Consider the following 19,260-nt stretch of genomic DNA (forward strand, 5'->3'; position numbering starts at 1 on the left):
CTTTGTCTGTATTTGGTACCAGAGGTCGTGGCCCATGTGCAAGAGGTCGTTGGTTCCTTCCCTGCCGGCTAAAAAGATAGTAAATGGTGACTGTTGCATGTTAAATCTGTCGAGTTACAAAGTCCGCCATGTTCCCATAATAAATCATATCTCTGAGGGTATTAATCCAGGAGTTTCCTTGTTTTCTGGATTGGGTTCAAAATTACAAGGCAACGGAGTTGAACATTAGTAGTCATAAGTCCAAAATTGGGTTGACTGTTCAACGACGGTTATAAAATAAAATAAAAAATATCTTCCCTTTATCTACTATTTATTTATTTTTTTTAAATTTTCACATTTTAATTCTTTCTTTTAAATTTTCTGTTTATCTAAAATAGATACATTTTGGAAGAAAATAATGCACCTCAGTTAAATTTCATCGTATTTCTTACTAATATATGAATGATATCAGTTTGTTCTACTTTTTTCAGTTGTTTTTGTAGTACTACTTTACTCTTTTATTTTGTTTCTCGATTTTATTTCAAATCAAAATTCAATAATTAATCAATCAACTATTTCTGTCAATTATCAAACTAATACATTAGCACTTTATAAAGATAAAAAATTATTGCTTTTAACCACCTTGCTTATGGTGCGTAGATGATTTCCAGTGCGTTTTATTATTCTTATTAATTTTTAAGAGAGAAAAAAAGAAAGAGGGTATTTCACCGTAGTACGCAAAAGAAGCCTGGTGTCTAAAAAGCCCTGATGGTGTAATGCTGGAATTTCTCAGCAATAAATTAAACTTAAAAAATATAAAACGTGGAAATTATATGATATTACAAATAATTAATAAGAAAGCTACAAAAAAAAAAAGACACAACGTACTAAAGTGTGTATATTAATGTTTACGTTAAGTTAGTGGATTGGCACCATGTACTATATGAGTTCATAAAATGCTTTTTTGTTGCTTTTGAAATGTGTTACTTTGTAATGAAGTGGGTATTGTTATCTGAAAAATTAACTCTGATATTTTTGTCAGTTTGACGTTTATGATAGCATTTTCCATGTTTAATTTCCTAGATAGTAATTTTTCTAAATGTACAAACTTATTTACACAAGCATTAATTTCGAGAAAAAAATTATGTTTAATAATTGTTTATTATTTATATTATCAAATTATAAATTTTTTTCTTGCTGATACTGATTTCGATTATTAAAATTAAACAAAACAGTTATTAAAAATAAAAAAAACTACAAAAATCGGAATCCAATTTTTAATTTATCTTTTTATTGAAGCCTATTAACTTTTAGAAAAGTCTAATTCAATTAAACCATTTTACGAACAAGCATCATAAAAACATCTTTACGTGAGATAACTTCTACAAAGATATTTTTTTAAACTTTTTACATTTTCTCATATTTCTCATTATAGATAGAAAACAAACTTCGTGTTATTGAAAAATTCAGCATTCGAAAGAAAAATTCGTTTCGACTGAAACGTTATTCAACACCAAGATGCTGCAAAATACGAGAATGTATCTTCAATACTTTTTCCATTTTGTCACATTTTTCTTCCGGTTTTATTTTTATTTCTTTTTTCTGCGACAAGCAGTTTCCTTCTTTTAAATTAGAACCGAGAATCGTGAATTGTTTTCCGCGATGTATCTTGTTTCGCTTCTTTTTTTGTCCGACTTACACGCCGCAGGCCTTTTTTTTTTTTTTTTTTTTGACAGAGTCTTGCTCTGTCGCCCAGGCTGGAGTGCNTTTTTTTTTTTTTTTTTTTTTTTTAATATTTTTCTTACTTCTATTGCAACAAACTGTTCGAAATTCTAGACGTAATGATTCTTATCTACGTGTCAGTATTTTATTTTTGAACCAAATTACATCAAAAAATTTTATCCATGTATTTTTTATACATTTCCTGTAAATCAATCAAATCAAATATTCTAGCCAAATGTTAACGTTTAAAAATTTAAATCTTATCAAATGGCTTAAAAAAAGTGTTAGAACTTCTTTATGAAAATTCAGTGGAGCTTTAAAATATATTTTTTATAATCATTCTTCCCAGTTTTAAAGGTGAAATGTTTAAGATTTTCATTTGCTTCCCATGTAAAAATGTTGACTTAAAAGATTCATTCAGTAAGAGGAAAACTTCATTGACCTAAGCACTGTATAACAAATGGAAATATATTTAGTGAGTCTTATCTTAATCTGTTTAAAAACGTTTTGGTCATTCCTTTTTTGTCTTGACTTGATCAAATCAAAAAAGCATTGCATGTTCAAAACATTGCTTAGAATTTTATCATTGCATTAGAATCCTAATTATCCTAGTTTCCGCTTTAACAGAGCTATCAAATATTTCAAGGATTTTTTTCTAGTTTATTTTTTATTTTTGAAACTACCACCGAAATAAATCCTGAATTTTATCTTCCGAACACTCTGGAAAACAAGCTGACGGACAACTGGAGATTATCGATGAAATGATCGTTAATATCGTCAATATTGAAAATAAAGCAGAATCTAGCTAAAAGAAAGGAAAATCAACGTATAAAAATCTCTCATACAGAGAGACTAAAAGCTATCGAAAGTGCTATTGAATATATAGAAAATAACAAGAAACGACACCAGCCTTCCTGTTATCCCTAAAAAAATAACGAAACATTGCTGCAGAAAAGTGCCAAAGTAATGTAAAACAAAAAACGATTAGGGACTTTTTTGAGTAAAAACTCGTTAATTCTCGTAAAGTATTCTCTTTAAGGGTTTTTAAGTAAGCTTTTTAATTATAATATGAATTTTAATGTACTCGTATAAATTTTGCATTTTTAAATATATTACATTTATACCTACTCTTTTTCTTTCCTTTTCTTTCTTATACTCTTCGCTTTAACCGAGTTTTTCGGTTATTCGAGTAAGTGGTGATGTAAGTGGTATAATCGGAACTCTTCTGCATTTAGAATTTTACTATGAAGAGTTAGAAGTTTTGTTAAATATATTGATTTAATTTATGATTTAGGATAACTTATTAATTATGTTACTACAAAAAGTATTTTTGAACTAATCTGCTAAACTAAAGTGGAACTTTATTTTATGTAATAGTAAATAACTTAATAGTTTAATTGCGTTTCATTCCTCATATAAAAACTATATAAAAACTAATTTTTTTTTTAAATTTTTACATTTCAATTTTTTGTTTGTTTGTCATTCAGATGATACGTGTAAACGTTATAAAAATTATCGATTAACTTAGTAATTTTATGTAACTGCTCTTGTTTTGTAAGGAATGAATCTTGGGTTGTGGTTAAAAATTAAGAAAATAGTATGGGCAGAAAAAAACTACCAGAAATTATTTTTTTTTTGTTATGCATGCATGTATACATAAACATTTTGAAAACAAAAGAGCTTTAGATTTAAGATCATAAAATAAAACCTTAATATAAACCAATAAATTATCTACAACATATTGTAATAACCTTTGTCTGTCCTTGTCAAAATAATACTTTCGCATAAACTGGAACAAATTAGCATTAGTGCAACATTATAACTGCCCTTACTAACATAAAAATTTCACATAAACCGCTAAATTAACGACAGCATTATATGAAAACCTTTTACTGTCCTTGATAAAATAAAGCTTCCGCGTAAACCGTTAAATTAGCAGCAGCATAGCCTTATAATCTTGATCTGTTCTTGATTAGCAAAGCAAACTGCATGGTTTATCCGCTAAAAAAAGCTCTAAAAATCTGAAGCTAAACCCCATTTTTCTATACTTAATAATTTAAAAAAAACTTGCTAAAAAATCTAGATTAAAGAGTCTGAATCATTTATTAACATAAAAAACTAAACTTTAAAATTTCGAAGGAAAAAAATAGCATTTCAGAAACGTTTCAGGAAGTCGGAATTTACCTTAATTGCCACTCTTTTCAACCATTCTATTATGGAGAGGGGAAAAAAACTCTTTATACAGAACAAAACCTTCAAGCTTCATTTAGCACAATCATTTCCAACTTTGCATTTCATCTCATTCCCTATAGTCCTCATCACAGCATCCATCCTCTTCCCCCCTTCTCATCCATCAAGGATGCTGAAGATGATGATCGTCATCACCTTCTTCCGATTCTATCTTCCTCATTACGTCACCTCGTTAGCGAAAAATAGGGGTGAGCTGACAGGAGGGAACGCAACAGCATCAAAACTCAGACACCACTACACTGGGTAATTATTCTCAAAAAAAAGAATCTTTCTGTCTGCCACCCCCCTCCCCTAATTTCGAATAAGGTGCTTGTTATTATCCTTTTATTTTAGGCAAATTTATTCTTTTGTTTCCGTAATAAAAAAAATCCAGTGCTTCCGTTCCGCTGTGAAATTATAGAGACAGGCAGTGGAAGCGATTTCCAGCAGTATTCTAATTAGAGTGTTCTTGTGGTTACAGTTAAGGGGTGGAGCGCGGAATGGAACCACAGATATGGATGATTAAGGATTTACCCGCACCGAGGAGTCATAATGTCTTTTGACGTTGCAAGGAAAATACCATGAGTGGTCATCAGATTTTTCTTTTTTTAGGTTTAAGGTTTGATAAATGAGGGTAATGAGAGAAGATAATATAGTTTTTCAGAGGCATTTCGTCAATTCTAATTTCAGACTTTATTAGATGGATTACTCACATTTATCTTGCTTTATTCTTTTTCTCTTGCATAACTCTTGTACTAGATTTATTGCTGCATTTTACATATGATTCCGACCCATAATTGGACATAAAAATTATATCTTTTAGATGAGATGATATATCATCTTTTGTCATAAGCATTTATATAGTTTTAAAAATAATTGTGCATTTTGGGAAAAAATATAAATTAATAACTTCGTATAGTATAAATGTAATAGTTAAGCCATCGCTTAAAAAAAAAATTATATAAAAAAACATTTCTTGGGATGTAATTTTCTCTCTAATCATAGAAATCTCTCTTTAAAGTAGTTAACATATTATATAAGTATTTCAGTATTTAAGTAATTATTATCTGGTTGGAGCAATCTGAAATACGCTAATTAATTATAATTGCTGATTAATGTCATGGAATAATATCTTTAGTAATCAAAATAATAAATGTAAAACAAATTTTTTCTAATACTTGCATTCAGTGAGACATCTCAAAATTTAATTGCTATAACTTTTGCCAAAAGAATTTTCTTACAAGTATTACGTTTTAATGTTTATTTTAATAATTAAATGATTCCCCATAGGGTAATTTTATTTTCTATCGAAGGAAATACATCGGTCTGTCATTGCCTGATTTCTGTCACAGGTCCTGTAAAATAAACGAAGGAAAAAAGATGGGCCGGTGTAACCTGGTTGGTAGGGCGTTGGGCCCATGTTCATCTGTCGGGTCACTAAGTCCTTCATGTTCCCATAAGAAATCATACTTCTAGAGGTACTTAATTGGAGATTTATGACTCTCCGGTTCAGGTCAAAATGGCGATCTGTGGATGAATGGTTGTATAATTAAGCCCACCGTATAAACGGGCTGTGAAGTTTGTGCGTGGCCGAAGAGGGTGCAACTGAAAAACAAGAAACGCTCCTTAAATTCGCTTGGTTTCACCTACCAGGCTTTCTGATAATTTGGCAAGTGAAATTAGAAACAACAGCTCAACAAGAAAAAAAAAGAATTTATCAACATTTTTTTGTTTATAATTCAGTTCACAAAAAAAGTTGAAACCAATAATGTTAGTTCAAATTAATATATTTTTACTGTCGAATTTTTAATGATGGCCTTCTTTTGGACATTGTTGAAAAAGAAAGGTATCATTGTAAAAAAGGGGTACTTGATACTCGAGGATGCTCAAACTTTCTTAGTTTTCGATGTGTATAAGCTTTATATCAAACACATTTCCTAATTAAGGATTTTTATTAACTTAGTTTATGTCGAATAAAATTGTGAAAAATATGCAATCATACAGAAGTGAAGAAAACACTACACTTAGAAACATATTTCAACAAAAGAAAAAAATGCGCTTTAAGTTTTTTTTTCTTTTAAATAAAATACGATGTGGAACATGATTAAATAACTTCGCATTCATTTTTTACAGTTTCTATTAAGTATTTTCATTTTTTCTTTAAAACTTGGAAAATAAATTTCATCTCCTGCCTATTCTTAAGTATTTTCATTTTCTTTTTAAGTTTGAAAAAAGTGTGAAATTGATTTGTTAATTTAACTTTCCCCACTTTGAACTTTTTGTAGCGAAAAAAAAATGAATTTCTTAACTTGTCATGAAAGTTTCTTTTATTATCATGGTACAACTGGATATTACGCAGGGATTTCTTATAATTTTTATTATTAAATTTATTAAAAAAAATTGCTTTATTTCATTTCCCTTTTAACTTTGTTCGTTTTTAACTTAAGCCGAAGAAATATTATTGTTACTGAGTTTTATTGAAGAGTGTCCCCAAATTTTTTAATACATTTGCAGTGTATTCTTTTTAATTTAAAAAAATTCAAACATTTTAGCAAAAAAATTGACTTACATTTTTAATTGTAAAAAAAAAAACTTTTTAAACGTTCTAATTCGATTTTGAAATTTTCAAGATCGCTGTGATTATCGTCTCAAAAGACTTATTTAAAAATTTAACTTGTTTAATAGACTTATTAAACTTATTCTTTAGTATTGTATTTTTTTTAGTTTAACAAACTTAAATAACTTGAGCAGAAAATGGATTCCTATATTCAACAAGATAACAAGGAAACACTTTGAATGTTTTATTTTTATCGGTAAATTTTCTGATTGTTAACATCATTGTGATTATAATCTCATTGTGATTGCCAACTGGGTTAAGAATTAATAAATTCTATGTATCAGTCACGCATATTTTTTATATTTTTCTCCTTACATTTATACATATTTAAAATGAATCTATATTTAATTGCAAAAGTTTCGTATATCTAACAACTGTCAATTGGAGTGATTTAAAAATAATAAAATTTGAAAATTATGTTTTCGAATAACATTCTAAGTTCGAAAAAGGGGAGTCAAATTGAAGAAAAGGGAATACAGTAAATGATTAAAGAATCAATCTTAAAATTAAAAGTCTTTTTTTTTCACAAATCTTACTTAAAAATTGTAAAATGATGTTTTAAAAGAATTATCCAAACAAATTCCTTTTCGTGTTTTCCCTTAAATTCTAAGGATTAAATAATCAGTCATCTTTTCTAGTTTGTAATGAATAAAAAGAACTATACGATATAAACTTATACAACCACTACATAATTTATGCACAAATTATTTAGTTGATTTTAAGGCTAACAATTTATGTGTTTGCTATTAAATTCGTTCAATCTTCCAAGACTGAAAATAATGTTTCGGCAAATTCATTAGAAAGAGTACAAAAATAAATAAATCTTTATCGAATTTTATTAACCTATGTTAGGGTAACGTTACTTAATTCGTTCGCTGATGTTGTCTTCATGTAAATTACTCGGTCACGTGCAATTTTCACATGTATATTTAATTAGAATACGGGTGGTTATTTTTCAGATTGTTTATTTTAATTTTAAGAGTATATTAAGTTATAGGCTGTCAACGCTAAAGCAAACTTTCTCTATTAATGACTCTTAGATTAAATAAATAAAGTATTAAGAAAGAATGTAAGCGAATCTATAAATTAATTATTTATTGAAGCAATGTATCGGCGTAAAAGGGTATCAGCAAGTCATCGCTTAAGTGAATCAGTGAATAAGAAGACCAGTGAATCGGTGTATTAGTAAATTGGTGACTTACTTATCAAATAAATAAAAAAACGCTTAAACCTATAACTCTTGTTACGTAAATTGGCATCCCGCAGTGGACTGATCGTTAAGATACGGTCCCCACCAGATCACCGAAGTCAAGCATCACTGGCTGCGTTCAGTGTGCTGGTGGGGGACCACTTGGATCAGTCTGCGTTGGGACCGAGGGTGTGCGGTATTGGTCCTAGTTAAACTGTTCTACTATAAGGTGCTCGACTTCGCGTGCAGGTCGTCGAGCTACCAAAGCAGAGGAGCCATCCCCGCTGCAGAGGATCAAAATTGTGATGGCATGTCTTCGGATCATCCTCAGGGATGCTTCCCAGATCGTCGCCAAAAGCCCATTGTGCAGCTCTAGTGCGACGTAAATGAACTACAACAACAACAACTTTAATTGGCATTCCAGTCTTCCCCTCCCCACCGTTTCAAGGTTTTTGATGTTTGTAGGACAAGTTCGACATCAAAATTAGAGAAAGCGATTTTAATAGTTATTATTTTTTATATTCGTCAATGTTTTTTATTACTATATATTTTGTTCTTTATATGAATGAACAGAAAAGCTTGAACAATGCTATACAAACAAACGTAATGAACGTCCTATTTTCGAATAATAAATTACCTAGATTCGTTTATATAATAAGTAATCTTCATCACTTTTTAATGACACAATCGGGGACTAATGTGAATGAAGGAAAATCGGAATCGTTTAATGTTTCGTCACTAGAGGAGGTTCTTCGTTGTACACTGTAAAAAATTCCGGATCGAATTACGGTAAAAAGTATTGCTACCCTGAATTCCAGTGCTTTTTACCATAAAATCCATTTTCACGGTAAAATTTTACGGAACAAGAAATCTAATTTGTCGTAGTTCTTACAATAATATTTACTGTAAAATCACTTTAATTAAATAAATGTTACTGAAATTACGGTATAAAAAAGTTAACGGTTAAATCGATTTTGTGAATGCTGTACTCAAATTGTACGCACTTTTTACCTTTATTTGATCCGGAATTTTTTACAGTGTAGAGCCAAAGCACAAAATGAATGAAATAGTGTATCATTCTGATTTTCGACAATGAAAAAGGTTCTTCATTAAAGAACCAAAACATTGATGCACATGTTTATGTTGCATCAGATGTGTACTTTTTTCTCTCCGTTTAGCTATATTCAATTGCAATACTTGCAGTTAAAATTCTAAAAGAAAATTATGATACACTTTGCTTTCATTGCAAACTTTATTTTTTTACATGAAATAATATTAACATTCCTTTTATACGAGTAATTTTTAATTAGAAGTTCCTGCAGTCAATCTTTTAATGAATTATTAAATTTTTAGCACATCATAATTGAAGTTTTGAGAAAAATTTACATAAATTTGTTGATGCCTTTTATTTATACTTATCATATATCTTCTTTTCTGTATAGGGCGACTATCTGAAACAATAAAAAGTTTGAGCTTTATTCGAAACAAATTTAATTTTATACCCTTTTACTCTCGAACTAAGAAAGTATTTCTTCTTTGAGAAGGAGACGACTAAAACTTTCCTTTGAAAGCTCGTACGTCCAAGGAGAAATTAATTACACGAATAGGGCTTGATAAAATTTAATTTCGTATATTGTCAAAAACTTGAACTTTTGCAAAGCCTCATATCTTTTCATACTGAGTCAGTAAATCTTATTTAATTATTTTTGCAATAGCTTCTGTCAAAAAAGTAAACATTCTTTAGTAATATATTTGCTTTAAAAATTTGCCATTTACTCACCTGTTATTAACTTTTAGTGAATGAGTTAAAAATACTTTCCAGTTTAATTTTTGTTTGAAAAATATCTTCAAGGTCACGTCAATTCTCCGACACACTGACAATATCTTCAATAATATGTGGTGTCATAATATCGTCATATATAAAAATTATTTAAGTTTAAGTGTGTATCGTTATTCTGACGTAATTTATCGCTTAATATTTTATTTTATTTTACAACCGTCGTTAAAAGGTCCAATATTGAGTTTACGACTACCAATGTTCAACTCTGTTACCTTGTAATTTTGAACACAATCCAAGAACAAGAGAACTTCTGGATCAAGTATTGGGAGAAATTTGCCTTCTTTCGCGGAGGACTTTTTGATAGAACTAACCTACATGTGCGTTACATGGAGAGGAAATCCACGAAAACCTCCCACGGTTAGCCTGATGGCAAGAAGATTCTAACCCATAATCCGTCGACCACTTAGAAGTTTTTTACGTCCGCACTGTGCAAAGCAAACCTTTTGCGAAATTCATATCAACCAACCACTGTTGGGATTCGAGCCCGGGTCACCTCATTAGAAGGTGAGCACTCTATGTAATGAGGCACTTCGTCTCGATCACTGAACATAGTTACTACCTCATCAAAAGAATTGACTTGGAAATTAAAAGTTACTAATCAATCTTAATATTTGCTTGCTATAATTATAACTTTCGCTAATTTTGTTTTTAGTTATTTTGACGCTTTATATCCTTAAAATATTTGATGAATTCTAAATGGCAGCTGGAGAAAAGGATAAGAGATCCGATTAAATTCCAAGATCCAAGCATGTCTCGACAAGGAGAATTTAGAGGTACTAATACCGAATTTCCACCGTTCTCTCAAATATATATAAGCGACAATATTTATCTAAATGAAACTAATAGTTTACTCGTTAAAAAAAACTCTGATATGTATCTAAAAAGGAACTAAGTTCAAAGCTAGGAAAAAATCAAATCCATATCTACAAAGAACTGAAATCTCTTCGTCAAAAATTAAAACGACTGAAATATTTGTATAAAATTAATAAAGAGTTTTTTTGGTGAATAATTGCATAGTATCAAAATAAAGGCAGTAATTTATACGTTGAAGAATTTAATAAACTCTAATTGTAATCTAAAAAAATAACTTATTTTTTCGTTGAAACTTTAGGACAAAACGAAATGCATATCTAAGCAGTACTTCCAAAGAGTCCATAAACAGTTCGTTTGTTGAAAATACGAGATATATCTAAAAATAATCTAAGAATGATTTTTTTGAATGATTCTATAAAATAAATCAAATAACCCCTTAAACAATACTTATAAGTTTTAATGGGGGGGGGAATTTTATGAGCTCTTACTCTTAACTAAAAAGACTTATAGTTTCTTACTGAGACTGTGGATAAAAGCAAATACAAATGAAATGCACATTTGTATATAAATGCAAATATGTATTTAAGAAAATGTGTTTTTTTATTAATTGTATAAAATTAAATACCTCCATCAAACAAAGCTAGTTATTTATACGTTGTAAAATAGAAAAGACTCATATAATTATCTAAAAATTACTAAGAATGCCTCTTGTTGAATAATTTTTTAAAATCATTTCGTTTCCGAGATAATTTAATAGTTTCTTCATTTAGAAATTGAATAAACTCAAATTTGTATCTAAAACAACGTATATTTTTTCATTAGAGAAATGGATGAAATGAAATGCGCATCCAAATAGATCAAAATTTCTTATCTTCAAAGAAGGAAGAATTTCCAACACAGATCTGAAACGAATTATTTCACTGAAGAATTGAATTAAACTAATTGAAATGAATTATTTGAAACTTCATGAAAATTTTAATTAATTAAATGAAACCCTTATCTAAAAAGAATTAGCAGATTGATCTTTGAAATATTAAGAAAATCTAACATGTATCTGAACAAAATTAATAGTTTGTTGTAAAATTGAATGAACTCAAAAAGGTCAAGTTTGTTTGTAGATAAATAGAAAAAATAAACTCAAATTTTTTATTGAAAATATATTAATGTATTTAGACCTTTGGAGATATATGTCTAAAAAGCTCTACAAGTTTCTGTATAGAAAAACTGAATAAACTCAAATGTTCGAACTAAAGAGCTCTAAAAGTTTCCATGTAAGAGAACTGAATAAATTCTAATACGTATCGCAAAATCTCTAATAGTTTTTTTGTGACGTGTTGCCATAAACATCAAATAAATCATTTTCACTAATAGCTATTTTATTTCATTCAAAGATCACTTCGAAAAGTGACTTCTTGCGGCAAAGAATTCTCTTTTTTGTGTTATTGCTCTTTTCGAATTCAATTCTCCTTTACAGTTACAGCTAAAGCTTTTCTACAAATAATCTACTCCAAAAGTAACGATGAAAATGAAGAGCCACATTGATATCGATCTGAAATCCGCTGGCAGATGCCTCAATCGATATCAGAAGCCTTTTCTGTGCTCTTTATTCGGTTGTGCACGTTGTAAGCATAGAGCCCTATGGCGTCGCCTTCGAAAATTCTCGTAATTGACCACCAATCAAGGAAGCTTTTAGATTATTGTTTGGAGCATTCTTATTAGCAATCAGCTAAGTAAATGCTGAGAAAGAATATTCACCTAAAAGATTCTGTTATTTCTGAAGATAATTTAATAAAACTTCCTGAATTATTTTATATAACAATAATATTTATAAGGAGAATGAACATTGATATTTGAAAATATTTTAAATATAGAATGTCCCAAAACTTGTATTTTCTTCCATTTGGGTAATAAAATGTTCCATTAAAAATAGACAGCTGTATAATTGATAATTCAATGTCAATAAAAATACAAAATGCGAATGAAAGATGTGTTTTAATTGTTGAGCAATGTTGAATCATTCCTTGGTTGCATACTTTATTGTTTCGGTGGTCAAAATTGACCGTCCAGATCATGCAACTTAACGCTTTGTGTTCTTTTTTAAGACAACCCACACTTGTTTTGTTTTTTCTTGACCGCAGACAATATTAAGAATATTCATCCACATTTATGAAAAACTCACTCTGAAAATTTTATTAAAAGAATCCGCATGTGCAATCAAACCCATGCATGTCTTTTACTTGTAAACTGTTTCCTCCATAGTCCTATGTTGTACTCTTATTGTACATTAAGTTGTACAATTAATTAGAAATCTGTATTTTGTATCAAAATTATCCTTTGCGAGAATTTTAAAACACTCTGTAGTAGATCCGAGTATATATTTTAAACGAATACTGAATTTTTTTTATGTATTGACACATTTAGTACAGTTTAATCTGACAAATATATGGCCTGACTCTCTGCATTTTTTTTTATTTCATAAAGTATCAAATCTTTTCTATGATATAGTTAAATAATTGAATAATTTCCATGGTGACATGTTTTTTTACGAAATTTTAATTTATTGGTTGGTAAAATTATTATAAAAATACATGAAAATGTGTACTTAATTCGAATTAGCACTTATAGTCAGTCCATTACTGCCAGTTGAAAAGTTTAACTCTGAAACTACCTTCGTTTTGATGTCTTACAAGAGAAAACATCAAGACCTGTTTGATGAGAAATTTTCTTAAACCTTGTAGATTATTTCCTTATTAGTATATTTAACAAAATGATGCAAAGCAAAACTTAGTAAGATACCTTTTTGTGAGAAAATCCTCTTTTTTTTTTTTTTTAGGTATTATTTTTAAAAAAAAACTCGTAAATATGTTATGAATCTAAAATAAAAAAATAAGAAACCAAAAAAACCTTCAGCTGTAAATTATATGGAATTTGGAGGATTACCCGTAATTCAATATCACTTGGCAGGTTTTACCATCAAAAAAAATTATGTTTTCTCCATTAAAATTAACCAAATAATATTTACCGGTGGTAGTCATAGTGCTTCGAGTTTTTTTCCAGGTGACTCATGGGTAAAGTTTTTTTCTACTGATTGTTCTGATATTTGCTTCAGAAGCCCATTTATCTTTTGATTTAATGTTTTCTTTTCACTCAATTATTATTTTCTACTTTAAATTCTTTCTTCTTTAAGAACTAAATGAAAATATGCAGAATTTAGATATACTTTTTTGAGATCACTTATATAAACTCGTTTAACAGAACCTTAAAGATATCAAAAGAAATGTGTGCCAGTGGTAAGCAAATAAATGCAAAACAGATTTATTTAAATGCACTCTACATTTTTTTTTTCTGATGAAAAAGTAATGTAAGTAATGTAATTCTCCCCAAAATTGATTTTTGCGTCTTAATGTGGTATAAGGTATCTGCACGCATGTATTCTCATGATAACGGGGAAAGAAGACAGAATGACTAATAATAGTTCTTCATGGTTATTAGAAATTTGATATCAACGCGAAAAAACAACACATTTTCGTAGTTTCGATATTTTTTCCATGTTGTTATCATTTTCTGGATGCGAACTTTCCCGTTTAGGTCATTAAGTTGGGATTTTTGTTCAAACAATTCCTAGGTTATTTGTACTTCAATGCTTTCTTGCTTCAATTTTTAAAGCTTTGTTTTATTTTTAAAACTTTAAATCCATGTGCTTTATGCATCAATTTAAATTATCTCAAAATAAGCTTAATTTAAGGCAAATTCTCATGTTTATTAACTTTCTCTACACGTCTTGTCGAAAAATATTCTACCTAAATCATTTCAAAACGCAGTAATTTCTAAAATATCGATTTTTAGTAATCGATTATCGTAACATCAGTGCTCTGGCATCGATTGTACTCTTGATAAAGTTCTGTGTGCCTAAATCTCGATCCTTGCATAATTGGGCCATTTACGGTCTCTGCGCTGCACTATTTATACTCGAATCTTCGTCTGCTCTATCCGAGACGTTGAGCGTGTGAGAGGCACGTTAACTGTATGATCAATGTCTCAACGCAAAATGGCGTGTTTGGAACAAAAATCGAAAATCGATATTGGCTTCTTCACTTGATTTCTTTAGCTGTGACTGAGCACTTGAAAAAATGTTGAAGTAAAAGAAGTATACTTTTTTTTATTCGATTCCTCTTGGCTACTTTTTTATACAATAGTTTCTACTCAGTTGATGACCGAATCGTTAAATTGTTTGAAGAACTCGTTTTTTTTTCTTTGATAACCATTTGGTTTTCCATTGATAATTTTTAACGAGCTCAACAGATTACCTACAGATAAAAAAATCTATACATCCATAAAAATATATCTTTTATCTAATAAAAAAAACATATGCTTACACCGTAAAAATTTGAAGTATAAATGTTTTGTTGCAGAATATTCCTTCGAGGATATTAAAAAATCCAGGAATTATCCATTAACTCAACAAGTTCACTTATAGTGGGAAAAATATAAATTTTAACTTTTGTTTTAACCTATGAAAAAGGATAGGAATAAATATTTTTGATGATTTACTCTCAGTTCTAAAGATCCTTGCAATCCTTGAGTTGTCTATCACTATTTTGTCACGAAATCACGTGAATTTTGACAAAACGTGAAATCTCAAATGTTTGACGAAACTTCCTCCTCACTCTTATGTCATCTCAGTGCTATCTGGGAATCCAGCAATATTTTTTATGTGTGCTCTATATGACAAATGATACAGGGGTTAGTTCTCTTTCTTGTCCAGTTGGCTCCTCTCATTCAATTCCTGGCAGTGACAGAATTCTTGTTTTACTTTTATTCTATGTTGTATTTTCTAATCAATGATGTAATACTTATTTGTCCTTTTGACTAAATTCGTATGCTTAAACAGGAGAGAATAGCGATTTCCTCAATGTGATGAAATGTTTGGTCAAAGCATTTCATAGGAAACAGTTTCGTCAAAAACGATTTTTTGAAAATTTGAGAGTCTTGCGTGTTTTGAGTTAAGTTATTGCAAAAATTCATATTTGATATGAGTTGCCTTAAAGTAAGTGTTTTTATTTATGCAGTGGTGTTGCGGACAAATGGGGCCAATAATACTTGAAAAGAACTTTAAGAAATTCACTTAAATGTTGAAATCCAACTATGGGGCCAATGATACTTGAAAAGAACTTTAAGAAATTCACTTAAATGTTGAAATCCAACTTAAAGGTTTCAACATATTTGGAAAAGGCATTTTTTTTTCATTACATGTCGCTCATCAGACGCTTTTAGGAAACTTATGATCACGATATTGCTACAAATAGTGTTTAAATAGTGGTTCAAATAATATTTGAAAACAAAAATTTAAATTGTTACAAAATTTAAATTTGTTTTCAGTGCCATCTGTTGACAAACCTAGTAATTGATTTTAAAACTCATTACGAATAAAATACTGGTAGCAATAAAATTCACTGCAAACCGTATATTTACATCGCATTTTGTTTGTAGTGAATGATTTTTCAAATTATTAGTCTTTCTTTGGACATCCGATATCTTATACATTTTACTTAAAAAAAAATAAGGAATAATGTTTTACATTTTTTAACTATAATTATATTGACAAGTAATTTATTTACTAGAAATATATTTACTAGAAATATATTTATTAGAATTATATTTTCTAGATTTTGATTTTGTAATTTTAAGTTTTGTGAAATAAAATAGTTTTCAATAATTAAAAGTTACTCTTATAAGCTCAATGTAATAACAAAAGAATCTGAATAAATAAATATCATTAAATAGAAAAGAGAATAATTAAAGTGTCTAAATGTCGGTGTATGCAAATAAATATTTGTGTATGAATAATATAACTTGAGAAAACATGTTGGAATGAATTGTAAAATTAAACATGGGATTTATATGTTTATCATATTTTCCATGTGGAATACTTTAAAATTTGCATTTGTTTCAAGAAATAAATTTATATTTCGGCTATAAGTTTAAGCAACGTAAAATAAACGCATTGCTAAACGTATAATCATGAATATTCATTTTTCATGCCTTGAGTGTCAATAAAAAACTAATTTGTTATTAATTACACATTTTTATTATTATTAAAGTAAATATATATTAAATGTAATATTTTTTTTATCACGAATGAAAGTCATTCTTTATTTACACATAAATGAATTTTAATTTTAATATCAAGTATTTACACAAGAAATCCAAAAGCAGTTTGGTTTCAATCGGAAGTAAAGAATTTCTTTTCACGAAAAATTCCTTTTGTAATTTTTACCGTGCATTTGAAATTCTTCTTTGAATTTCTTACATAATTAAATAATGAGTAAATTGAATTATTCCTCTTCATTTTCAATTTTCTAAATCATCGCTTATTCTTTTAACTCTTTACATTTGAAATTTATCGCGTATTAATGCAAAACATGCTATGAATTTTTTTTCTCCTCATCGGAAAAGTATTTGCATTATAAGTGAATAATTAAATCATTTAGAATACCGAAAAATGTCTTCTCATCCAATTACGTTTTCTAATTTATGTTTCAAATTCTTTTTTCCTATCATAATTGAGCACTTTATTTTTCTTCCTTTTTCTTAACTAAGTAAATTTATATGGAAATATATATCGTTAAATCCCTTTAGAAATGAAATTTTTCCATTAACACAAAGAGAGATTTTTGGTAATTAAAAGTTTAACTTGAGAATACACAAAACTTCTAATCTCAATCGTTTCTAAAGTCATATTTTTACATTTGTTTAGTAATTAGCTTCACCTTCGAAACATAAAACGTAGCGTTTTAAAGCATTTGTATTTCATATTCAAATAATATTCTCATTGTTCGACTCCAGCTCCAGTCTTTAGTCCAGATTACAGAAATTTTATTCATTTTATTTGCGTAAAGATATAGGTATTATAAAATTATTATTGTAATTTGAATCAATGTTGAATATTTGCATTGTTTAAATAAGTCCTCGTTACATTTGTTTCTAGTGCAGTATACTGTATATTATATCTTTGAAACACAAAGCATCTTTTCAATGATTCTATTTTCATTATTTGAATTATTTTCATCGTATTTTTCTTCTAATTACGGTATTTTTATTAGTATGAACTGCAGTATTACAGTACAGTATTTTTATTTATGTAATTTGTAAAATGTTTAGATTGTTATAAATAATTTTGTAGGTCGAACTTTACACTTAAGTAATGTGTATGAGAATGCTTTACATACCATATATTTTGGTTTTATTAACCGGAATTATCGGTTTGAATTATTTGGTTTTATTATCCGGAATTTATTAACCGTTGTTTTTTTTCTGCCTGAAATGTCATTACCACACATTTATTTTCATAGTTTATTCTCCACGTAGTAGTATTTTTTTTTAAAAAAATCCAACTATTCGGTAAGTATTTTAGAAAAGGTCTCATTTTTTGTGAGGTAACTATTCTGTGATTTTTTTTTATAAAAGGTGACCTTTTAAAAAAAAAATATTCATGAGCATAAATTCTTCAAAATTAATACTCTGTGAAACAATTTATAAAAAAATAAAATTGGGGTTGTTTTTTCAGAGTCATCTGCCTAATCAGAGCATAAATTCTTCAAAATTATTATTCTGTGAAACAATTTATAAAAAAAAACTAAAATTGTGGTTGTCTTTTCAGAGTCATCTGCCTAATCAGAAAAGTCATTCCCTGTATCAACCACCATCGAGTGTTTATGATGAAGACCCGGGAATCATGTCAGAGGTCGAGACTTCGGCCACGGGCTTTAGGAGAGCGAGCAAGGCGAGGTCGAGCCTGCCAATTGTCCGAACACCCTCTAAGACACAAGAGCGGCCTTTGGGTAAGTCCCTTCTCATTCTTTCCCATTTCTAAAACTAGAACATAATTTTTTTAGGCATATAGAGTTTCTAAATATGTCACCAGTATGTCGAATACTGACGCATATTCCGTGCTTTCTACGTATTTTTGTTCTAAATACGTTATTATAAAAAAAAATTTGAAACTGCGGAATATTCTTAAGTTTAAAATAATCCCTATTTTTTCGTACTTTTGACTTACATTCAACTGGTTTTATTTTTAACTAGTTTATTATTCTTAATAGTCCCTACTTTTTAACTATCCTTTTTTTATTTTTGAGATCAACCCTTTAGTTTTTTTAATGAAAATCATTTGTTTCACAATTAAATTTAAGACTGTCCCGATTACCTGATAGGTATATACATAGAACAAATTTTATTATTCTTAAAAATGATAATTTGTATTATCTATGTATTGCTCTTTTTTGCCCTTCATATTATTGCATAAAAATAACTCTTTTACTGCGGAAAAGCCTCACTAGAAATTTGTATATTAATGTTATAAATCATCCACTGTGCAAATATGTAAATTAATACCACAGCAACTAAAATCGATATAATTGCGTTTTGTTATTGAGATGTAAAACTAAAATGTAACGAATTAAAGAAAAATTTGGGCTCTTAGCTACAAAAACCTTTAAATTTTTAAATAAACAAGAAAAATTCACTTTTATCGCAATAGAATCATGTTTAAAACTCGACATTATTTATAAATCCTTGAAGGACTTAGTTTGAAGCAGTTTAGTTGTTTGTTTTTACATTAAAATACAGCTATTGTAAGCTATTTGGTGTGCATAATCATCAAGATGAGTGCTTAACTTCTTTAATTCTGAGAGTTTTAACACTTCCGTTGTTTATTTTGCAGATTATGCTTGTACATTTCAAATAGACAATAGCACAAAATCCATATAATTCATTACACTCAATTTTTACTCATGATGTCAATTGATTGGAGTTAATAAAAAAAGTATTACTATGAAACTGTTTGTTAAATTGTGTATATATATATATATA

The 19,260-nt window shown here is 28.7% G+C and overlaps 1 protein-coding gene across 13 annotated transcripts in view; it reads left to right on the plus strand.

Moving 5' to 3' along the window:
- The window catches only part of LOC107447376 (coiled-coil domain-containing protein AGAP005037), a 679,334-nt gene that overhangs the window by 554,401 nt on the left and 105,673 nt on the right, over positions 1-19,260 (plus strand). For all 13 annotated transcript variants that reach the window (XM_071184692.1, XM_071184693.1, XM_071184694.1 and 10 more), the window contains one exon: positions 18,050-18,230. In XM_071184692.1, the coding sequence (XP_071040793.1) occupies positions 18,050-18,230 (181 nt within the window). The remainder of the gene's footprint in view (positions 1-18,049; positions 18,231-19,260) is intronic.

The sequence above is a fragment of the Parasteatoda tepidariorum genome, chromosome 8 (genome assembly GCF_043381705.1).
Source record: "Parasteatoda tepidariorum isolate YZ-2023 chromosome 8, CAS_Ptep_4.0, whole genome shotgun sequence".
In the NCBI taxonomy this organism is placed as follows: Eukaryota; Metazoa; Arthropoda; class Arachnida; order Araneae; family Theridiidae; genus Parasteatoda; species Parasteatoda tepidariorum.